Genomic DNA, 9999 nt, shown 5'->3' on the forward strand with positions numbered 1-9999 from the left:
CATCTAGTGCAAATAAATGAGAATACTTTTGCTTAGTCCAGTCGATTGGAGCCGAGCCAAGGCGCGGCCGTAGCCGACGACGTGGAAGTGTAGTTGTTCCGCCGCTACGCAGTGAGCGCGTTTAATTTGAGCGATTAGAGTCCGACGTGATTGACGCAGTCAGGATGCCCTCTAGCATCCTGTATAATCACCATGTCGCGTCGATGTTGACGTGGGAGGAAATCGACGACCTCATGTTATCAAGAAAGGACCGATGGCTTCTAAAAGGCGATTATTCATTGGAAGACATTGAGTACGACATGAGGCGCCGGAGGGAGCATGAACTCTTGAAGTATCGTTCGCGGCACGGGCTGCTGGATATTGATAGAATCGACAGCACGCTGTTCAAGCAGCAGTTCAGATTCGAGAAGGAGGACGTAGACGATTTAGTGAGGGCATTGTGCATGCCGGAACGAATTGTAAGTGCACAGCGAGTGGTCGTGCCAGGCCGCGATGCACTGTGTCTGGCGCTTCGACGCCTGGCGTATCCAAACAGGTGGTGCGACTTACAGCGGATATTCGGGCTGCATCCGTCTGTCATGTCTAGCGTGGCGTCACAAGTAATCTGTCATATCGCAAAGACTTTTCGACATTTGCTGACCGACTGCAATAATCACCTGTGGCTGACAACTACCTGCCTCCAGGAATTCGCAGACGTAAGTCACCGTTTTTTTTTGTCTGTTTGTGCTGCACTATTTGTAAATATCACCTACAATTCCCGGGAACCTTTACGCAATATAAAAAAGGAAGTTGAAGCAGTCTGCGCGTTACACGCTGAACAATTTTGGCTCTATTTTTTTGACGCATTAATCTTTCTATTTTAATTTTTTTTTAATGAGAAAAGTGCCTAAAGGAGGCAGTTAAATTAGCCGCGCCATGTTAACAGGCAGTGCATGAAATTATCCTTGTTACCTCTGTGGCAAGCACTAATCAGAGGTCCTTTCTGGAGATACCATAAACCAGAGATACCAGAAACCAGAGATACCATAAAGCTTCATTTAAGGTCTCACCAGACAAACTAAGCATTCCAGCTCAAAGACAGCATCTGCCCAGTACTGATTAAGTTAGACAGTAACTTAATGTGGGTGGGACAAGATACTACTGCAATGACTGCCTGCACGAGCCTAGGAAGTTTTGATGAGCACACACCCATGTAAACCATGTAACCCATTGCAAATAATTCTCGTGCAAACCTACCTTTCAGCTGACTTTTGTTCAAAGTGTAAGGACAATGTAAACTTAACGTGCATGAGTGCTTTCGTTGGTAATGCTGGCAGAGAGAAAACTGGTTGTGAGGAAATCATATATTTTGAAATAGCCTTCAGGAAAGTTATACTAAACAGGTAGACAGCATCATGGCACTGTTTATCTCTCCGGTGTTCTGTACCTGTGCTCTGTTTCAAAATGATGCAGCAGTCGACCAACTATAGTCAATCTTCTTAAAAAAACATGCAGCAACCAATGGTAATGCATACATAATAAGACAGTGATTACTCATTAACATCCACCCAAGCGCAGCCATATGGGTGCAAAGGAAAGCTGTACAGCTTCCACAGGAACTTCGTAGTCAAAGAAAAATGCGTCCTGGTCCCGGGTTCGAACCCAGGACCACCACTTCACCAGAGCAGCCGCTCTGCCAAATGAGCTTAATAGGAATGCTATCCTATCACCTTGGGGATTCCCCTAAACATTGGATCATCACTATTGCATACAATGCGGTATAAGCATTTATGCACGTGTACCCATAGATAGGCCTGCCAAGGGAGTATAGCTGGCCACAGCTTATAACAGTGGATGAGAGAGTTGTGGAAGAAGAGCCATAATGTATTGAGGAATGCCAAAGTTACCCAAAGTGAACATAAGCTCGACCTCTGGCCCATTTATGGGTGTTTTCATACTTTGTCTGTTTTGGTAAACTGTGTTCTCTCTTCTGCTGACGTGTGTTTCCACACAGATTGCAAGCATTATTGACATTTCCTGCTAGAACTGTGCTGCAAAATTGACTTCACATCTAGTAATTTCATAAACGGATGTCATAGTCACAGAGGTAGTCAGCGGAATGCGTGTAATTATGACTTGACTGTAGATTTAAAGAGTGTTTCCTTCAATGAACAGCGATGTTGCTCTGCTTACTTACACTGTTTTCTTCTTCCAGGCCGTGAAAAGCAAAGGTGCTCCCTTGCGGAATTGCTGGGCCTTCATTGATGGAACAGCTCGGCCTATATGCCGGCCTAAGAGGAACCAGCGAGCGTATTTTTCGGGCCATAAGAGGGTACATTGCGTCAAATACCAATCGCTGATGTGCCCCAATGGCATTGTGTGCCAGTTGGACGGGGCATACCCTGGAAGACGGCATGATGCAGGTTGGTTCCTTTGTCAGCAACATGATAGGAGCAGGTTACATTGGTCAGCTTTAGAATCAACATTAACCACTAATGTGGAGGCTTTTGTGATGGGCATACTGCTGTGATGTGCATTACAGCAGTATAGCTGTAGTGTCTTCGAATGTGTAGCTGCATGCATAACATATGAAAGGAAGGCACCAGTGGACATGTTAATTTGTCGTCAATGTAGCTTTCAATATGCACTGACAACATGACATAACATTTTATTTGTTAACATTTTAGCCCTCAGAGTTCACGAGAAGGTAAGTGAAAGCAAAAATACATTGAAGGCAACCTAAAAGGCATGTTATGTATTCAATAATTGGAGACTTTCTTTTTGCCCTAAACAAATAATACGCAAGCATTGCACCTGCTATTTCCATTTTGTTACAAACTAAAAATGCCAGATTTGCGTTTTCTTCATTGTTATCTTTGACAGACCTGTGTGTGCTACAGCTATGTATTGGTACTTTATAGCCTAGTTTGTCCTCAAACCTGTCACTGCTGAAAATGAAGTCTATTTTCTTGCGTTTGTGGACCAATCCTCGAATTGCACAGTTTTTGTGCCTGTGCATGGTGGGCTGTTCTAAGACTCTGTGCTCCATCAAGATGGCTGCCCATGCACGCTTCATCCTCATCTGCACGGCTGCCCAGTAGCACGATGCATTGTGCTGTATCTTTCGTTACAAGATGTGGGCATGCGTTCCTGTTTCGGTTTGAAAAATACAGGGTACTAAGCCGCTAATGGCTGTTCTGTATCTTCACAGACTTCCACTCTGGTCGTTAATTTATACCTGTGTCACTTGGGACCTCATGTTTTTAATTGTAATTGAGCCCTCAAGCTGCGGCACAAGTACATGGTAAACTCTATGGCCATCAAAGGTTCCATTATCTCGCTTGGAGCTGTTGTGGCAGCACTGTTGCCGTGAGTAGGTTAAAATGAAATGCATATTTACTGCAGTACTATGATTCTGCCAGTCAAGCCCTCTGAGGCTTTGGCAGGCCTGTTACGTGTATTGTGTTTTTGATTGTGCAGAATAAATATTGTATATATTGTATTTGTTCCTAAACTAAATTTTGTCTTTTTGGACTAACTGCAATAGCTCTGACACTTTTGACCAAGCACGTGCTAGGCATATTTGTCCGACTGGCAAAATTATACTTGCTGCAGTATTTTCGGGGCTGGCGTACCTTCTTTATGAAAAATAAGTTCTGTATTTTAAAGCCAAGCAGTCTCTTCAGGATTCTATTGTTCAGATTTTATTCCACTATATGTAGCTTCCCACATCCCAGAGTGCACACTGCTGCAGCTGAAAGTTTGAAGTCTTCATGGATTTCAACACTTGTTTTTTGGCTGGACAGATTACTGACTTGATGCATTGCAGCTGCCCATCTAGTAGCACTCCTTTCGTCGCTAAGTCATTATTCTGTTGGTTCGAAGGCTGTCAAAGTGCCCATGTGACGGGCGTAAGTTTAACAAATATACATAGGATCCGCCAAACAGCCAAGTACCTAGCACATGTTATATCGTCACTAGTTTCATGAACGCACATGAATTTGTGTAAGCGAGGCACCCAGAAATAAATATGTAGCAGCACTGTCCTATGAAATACATATGCAGCTTTGTGTTCTTCCTGGTTCACCTCATGGCACTAACTTGTCTAGCATAGCAGCTTTCTCTGTATCGTTTCAATTTCATTATATGTACTTTGGGAGGCCCGTGTATTGTGCGATGTCAGTGCACTGTAAAGAACCCCAGGTGGCTGAAATTTCCGGAGCCTTTCACTACGGCTTCCCTCATAGCCTAAGTCGCTCTGGGACATTAAACCCCCATAACCCATAGCAGTTTATGTTAGCTCACATTCCTTTTTATCCTTGCTTGCTTTTAAGAGAATACGCAATTACATCGCTCATATGTCCTTAGGTTCCTCGAAGGAGATATTATAAATTTGAAAACATTTAGCCCTTTACTACCTTAAGCAATCATTTATAACCCTCTGTAATGTTCATGAGAGCCTTAGCCAATCATGTGCCATTAAACCCAACGCAATTTTCCTGACGTGATGAAATACACATAGGTATTTATCATGGTGACGTGCAACAGCTCTCCTGAAGCGAAGTTTATGGAATGTAAAAAAAATATTGAATGGATTTTGCCCTTTTCTGGTTCAGTGCATTTCATTTATGTACCCCTGTGATTCGTGATATCTTGCTGTTGCAATCGTTTGTGCAGGAATTCTTCGGGACCGCAACTTGTACGGCAAATTGGAGAGGCTGGTGGGGGGCCGAAACTACGTGATCTATGGCGACCCAGCGTACCCGCTGCAACCACTTGTGATGAAACCATATGGTGGCAACTTTCTGACCCCTCAGCAGCTTGCGTTCAACAATGGTATGAGCCGTGTACGACAAGCTGTAGAGTGGGGATTTGGTAAAGTTGTAGCAGAGTTTGCCTTCTTGGACTTTAAAAAAAACCAAAAACTCCTTCGGCAACAAGTTGCTGAGATGTACAAGGCAGGAACTATTCTGTCCAACTGTCATACATGCCTATATGGCAGCCAGGTGTCATATTATTTTGCACTGAGGCCCCCTTCTTTGCATGACTATCTGAATCGTCATTGCACCTACTGAAAGACGATTCCATGCCATTGTCGGCTCAGCAAAAGGTTCTCAGCCATCGAATTAACAAGGATTAGCCTCATGGTTTCAGTGTCAACACTACAAGCTGCCAACCGCCTGCTCGCAGTCACTACACTGGCTGGAGTAGTTGTGGAGGCCCGTGTACTTTACTCATACATGGTTAATTATGGAAAAATACAAGATGTGCCAATCACGTACTCAAACGAAAACCTACAAGAGTACCTACGCGACCAAGGCGTCATCTCAGCAAGGCGGCTCACCGCTCACGTTCCTGAAAATGGTGGCAAGATCAGAGAGGCACGTCGTTATCTAGGAACCCCGTCTTCGACTCCTGGAATATTACAATTCTTCCTGTATGACTGGTGAGGTCCCAACAGAATGGAAGCTGGCGAAAATTGTGCCTGTTTTGAAACCTTGTAAGCAGCCAACAAGCTGCGCATCCTTCCGGCCCGTCGCTCTACTGAGCTGCGTAGGTAAGCTAATGGAGCGAGTCATCTGCAAACACATCACCTGGTTCCTTGAAAGCCGCAATGAGTACCCCCAAGAAATGAACTGGTTTCGTCGAAACAGGTCTGCGACTGGTGTTATTGCCCTCGTCTCATCAATGGAACAGTACCTTCATGCTGGGTGCATACCAACAGCAGTTTTTCTTGACAGCCCTGCGTTTGCTGATGAGCGTGCATACTATGACCAGTGCATGGAAAAGCTCTCCCCAGTGCCTCTAACAATGGACTGTGTTTTAGGTCCCTTAGCCTGCCCTAAGCAACAGGGACATGGAATGACCTTTTTGTTTGTGTATTTGAAGGAAATTGGACAGCTCGACAAGCTCTAATTTCATCTAGCATGTTGCTCTCATGCATTTTTCTCACAGAACTTTGTTAGGCCATTTATAAGACTTTGCACCTCATCATTTCATATGTTACATCATTTCTCGCTGATGCCCCTTAGTATGCATTTAATGGCCACATTTTATGATCCCCCCCCCCCTTTTTCTCTCACTAATTTAACCTTTCTCGCACTCCTCTCCCTCTGTCTTTGCCTTCCAAATTTCCTTCCCCATGCAGAGTAGCATGCCAGTGATTTTTAACGTCTACTAAATTCTCTGCTTTTTCAATAAAGGGTTTCTCTCTCTCATGCCATCGTGCTAAGAACCATAACATGCAGCTGAGCTTGTGTACATAGAGGATGCTCATTTTCTTTTTAATTCCATGCAAATGAATGTTTTCAGTCATTTCTTTTTTGTAAAAAATACATTCATTCTATTTTTTTATTGTGCTGAGCACTTTTTCCATGATGCTTAACACTGCTTGCTGCTGAGCTGCAGCTGTGCGGCGTTCTTCGGCCTTCTTTTCTTGCTTGTGCTGCCTGTCCCTGGCATCCAGCCTCCTTGCTTCGGCACGCTCTTCAGCCAAGAGATTGAGCTCTTGCTCCTTTAGTTTGAGTTCTGCCAGCGTTTTTTCTTTCTCCCAAGCAAGTTTTTGCTCTTCAAGAGCTAGCCGTCTCGATTCCAAAAGAAAATCTCTTTCCTTCATAGTGTGCTCATGTCTGAGCCTCTTCTCTAAAAATTCGTAGTCGGCAGACTGCTCTTGCCGTTTTTTCCCTGTGGAGAAAAGCAGTCTATTACAAATGCAATGTGACAAATATGTTGTGAAAGTAGTGCAGTATTAATAAGCAATTTTACTGGATGTAAATAAAACAAGCCATAAAAACTGAAGGTGCATTAAGAGCTGGCCATCTGTGTTACTCGACAGCACGTATCACTGACTAACTCACCCCGTACAGCTGGACGCGGTGCAGGAGCTGTTGCTTCAGCCTGCCCTGTATATGGACAGGCAGGGCTGGTATCTCGGCCAGGCAGCTGCAGCGTCCCAGTCTGATCATCCAGATTCTGAATTGCAACGTCTTCGGTGTCACTGTCATTTAAGTCGCAACTCAGAATCTGGTTGAACGTCTGGGACGCGCTTTCGCTTTGATCGTCACCTGCTAAAAACAATATCACATAAGAAACATGAGCTGCAGCCGCTGTCCAATGATTGGTATACCATATTCCACTTATCGCTGCTTGTTTCAGCCCACCTGTTTAGGTAGGCTGAAATTTAGTTTTTCATTGTGAGTGAGAAAGTACAGTGATGGTCGCTGAGCAAGTGAACAGTCATATTGTGCCATATAACCTTCCAAGTGCTCAGCAGAAACATCCAAACAAAAAGATGAGTGAAAAGTTAAAGAAACTTGTAACGGAAAAATTTAGGTGTACAAATAATGTACCATGCATGCCTATTTTATGCATTCATTCATACTATCAGCTTTCCCTTGAAACTGAAATTTAGCATTCTCATACTTGTATCAAAATCTCAGCAGACAAAGATAGAATGCGATTTAGGTAGCGAAACTGGCCCTCCCCAGATCATGTTATGAGTGGACATGAAGGAAACTGAGGGGCCCATTCTGTCCGGAAAACTGTCATTTCAAGAAATCGCAAGCTGCATACGCGACTTGGACACATTATTTTTAAGGCGTTTACTTATGACTCTAAAGGTACATTCATACGCCCCTGTCAAGTAAGGTTGAGTTCTGTTTATGGCTAAAGGAAGTTGCACGTGGTCGGTTCTTTGAGCGTCACGCTTGACGTACGCTGTGTCGGCGTTTTTTGCGATGCGCTGTCGGCAAGAGGAACATAGGGTACCGACGTAGCAGATGCTGAATCAAATGAAATCTGGCTTAAAAGGCAAAACCATCGTCAGTGGACACTGCATGCGGTATACCCACCGTCACCGGCGCTCCCGTCGAAGTGTGCCGCGGCGTATATGTCTCGGGCTTGCGCGGGAGAACTCTGCACTGCTGGGGCGCAGTTCGCCTCGCCAGGTGTTGCGGCAGGGGCAGGATATGCCCTACGGCGAGCCCGGAGTTTTACTCCATGCTCCCTCGCTAAATCGAGCACCTCCTGCAGCAAGACCTCGCGCGCTTGGTACTGCTCCTCTGTACCCGACCTGAAAATCAATCACAGGGACATGTAAACTATATTCAGCATACTCAGTGCAACATGCTTTGGTAGCAAACTCACTTGTTCAGACTTGCTCTGTCGTTGGCCGCGTAGCGCCCCAGCAGAAGCTCCGTTCGGTCACGAACGGCGCGAACAGTGAATGACCGGCCTGCAATACCTTGCATTTTCGACGCAATATTTGTCCACTGCATTGTGTCTTGGAACGGATTCTCACTCCGAACATAGGCGAGCAGTTCTAGGTCTAAATTAATGCCAAAACGCACGCGATTTCTGCTCGACATGGTGCTCTTTGTCGCGCGGCAACGTTTGAAGAACCTCTGCTAGCAATTCAAAGCTCCGCAGCTTTATGCCGAGGAAACTTTTTGTTAATTAATAATAGCAGTAATGAATGTATTAAAATTCTCTGATTTTTTAAAAGAGTAAATCAATTGAACTAAACGAACAGAATCGCACAAAATTGGAAAATTACTGTAATTACTTCGTCCAGTGTCGTTGCTATGACGACAGTGTACACTGTACCTGTACTGTACCTAGTTAGGCTTAACAGCAAGAAAATCGTCCATTTATCTGAAAAACAGGGGCTAGTTATCGCTTATACCGCTACGTGTGGGCAAGAGTAGGCGAAATAAAAGCGAACCGCTACCATTTTAGCGAGCTATTGCGTCGGAGAATCCAGCGGCGACATGTATTTATTCCGAAGCGGGCGAGCAGGGCGCCGCCATCTTGTCAAAGTTAGCGTACCCAAGCCACGCAAGCGCCGCAACGCAAACTCCGCTGGCTACCGTACGCAAGGCTACCGTACGCAAGACGCAAGGCTTGCGCTTGCGTTCTGCGCATGCGCACTACCGTCCCCGCAAACTCTCGCGTACGCTAACTCTTTGCGTACGCACAGCTAAAACTGTCTATTAAAGTCTAGGCGAATAATGTTTGTTCATACTTTTGTACCATGAATGTGCCGTGTACAAAAGTGCGCTTGGCGCCGCTCGAAGCAACGCTAGCATCCGAAGGCCCTCGAAATCTCAATGGAGTTCCGCGCTGCTCCGTTGACTCGATAGGCTATTGACTCGATCGCCATTGAAACCGCCCGTGTAGCAGCGCTCGATTGCCTTTGAGTCGATCGACTATCGGTTCGAGGGCCCTCGAAATGCCCGTGTGACAGGGGTATTATGCCAGTGGCGTGTCCATGTGTGCGGAGGTGTCTGTGTGTGATAGTGAAAGTTTTGGCCACACCCATCACGGCGAGGGCGTCCCCTACCTGGGGAATTTAGGGAAGGCGCTGTGTATAAAACTGGACTGCAGATGCAGTTGAAGCAGCTCACTTCTGAACTCAAAAGCTTGTAAATATGTAAAATAAACCAAGTCTTCTGTCTCCACTAACGAACCTTTCACTCAGCGGCACTCCTGTCAGGGACGGAGCGGGCGTCATCTTGGCCTAGATTGTGTCGAGAAGCGACTCCGATACCCACCTTCAACAGGCCATGCTGCGGTCGCGACAGCACCATATGGTTAGAAAAATAAAGGAACAATGCAGAAATGAATACGAAAGTATGTATTTTGAACTGCCTCCACGGCGACGATTATTCTGCACCCATAATTACAGAAGGGTATTACATTGATTCAAATAAAAAGCAAAAGCAGGTAGGTAAAAAGGAAAGAAGAGGACAAACGAAAGCCACGAATGAGGCCGCAAGTTGAAATAACCAATATCCGAGTGTGTAGGTTGGGAAACACCGCATGGGCAGGGCTTTCAATGAACAAGGTCAATCAAAATCGGTTATTGATGTCCTCCAAATTTCGTATTCGTATGGTAATTTTGATCATGATGCTAACTGCTACAACGAACGGCACAAATTTCTGCGGTATGGACAGTCATACATTTTCGTAATTGCCTGTTTATGCCCGTAATTGCCCGTTCGCGCCAGAATGTCTTTTCCA

At 45.2% G+C, this 9999-nt stretch overlaps 2 protein-coding genes across 2 annotated transcripts; one reads left to right on the forward strand and one right to left on the reverse strand.

Annotated features, from left to right (window-relative positions):
* Positions 1 to 96: 96 nt before the first annotated feature.
* LOC144121598 (uncharacterized) lies at positions 97 to 5107 on the forward strand. The gene is made up of 3 exons (XM_077654896.1): positions 97 to 695; positions 2195 to 2402; positions 4657 to 5107. The coding sequence occupies exons 1-3, from the start codon at positions 165 to 167 to the stop codon at positions 5052 to 5054; spliced, it is 1137 nt and encodes a 378-aa protein (XP_077511022.1). The 5' UTR covers positions 97 to 164; the 3' UTR covers positions 5055 to 5107.
* Positions 5108 to 7519: 2412 nt separating this feature from the next.
* LOC144118805 (uncharacterized) lies at positions 7520 to 8501 on the reverse strand. Its single transcript, XM_077651620.1, has 2 exons — positions 8125 to 8501; positions 7520 to 8050 (listed from the first exon to the last, which is right to left on the reverse strand). Exons 1-2 carry the CDS (start codon positions 8343 to 8345, stop codon positions 7801 to 7803), a joined length of 471 nt encoding a protein of 156 aa, XP_077507746.1. The 5' UTR covers positions 8346 to 8501; the 3' UTR covers positions 7520 to 7800.
* Between the last annotated feature and the right edge of the window lie 1498 nt (positions 8502 to 9999).

This window comes from Amblyomma americanum, chromosome 2 (genome assembly GCF_052857255.1).
Source record: "Amblyomma americanum isolate KBUSLIRL-KWMA chromosome 2, ASM5285725v1, whole genome shotgun sequence".
Classification (NCBI taxonomy): Eukaryota; Metazoa; Arthropoda; class Arachnida; order Ixodida; family Ixodidae; genus Amblyomma; species Amblyomma americanum.

What these genes read in the sequence shown, in the direction of transcription:
- LOC144121598 (XM_077654896.1), top strand. Translation starts at nt 165, where the DNA reads ATGCCCTCTAGCATCCTGTATAATCACCATGTCGCGTCGATGTTGACG. An exon ending in GCCTCCAGGAATTCGCAGAC is followed by an intron (nt 696 to 2,194) that starts GTAAGTCACCGT and finishes TTCTTCTTCCAG; the next exon opens with GCCGTGAAAAGCAAAGGTGC. An exon ending in TGGAAGACGGCATGATGCAG is followed by an intron (nt 2,403 to 4,656) that starts GTTGGTTCCTTT and finishes TCGTTTGTGCAG; the next exon opens with GAATTCTTCGGGACCGCAAC.
- LOC144118805 (XM_077651620.1), bottom strand. Translation starts at nt 8,345, where the DNA reads ATGTCGAGCAGAAATCGCGTGCGTTTTGGCATTAATTTAGACCTAGAA. An exon ending in GACAGAGCAAGTCTGAACAA is followed by an intron (nt 8,051 to 8,124) that starts GTGAGTTTGCTA and finishes ATTGATTTTCAG; the next exon opens with GTCGGGTACAGAGGAGCAGT.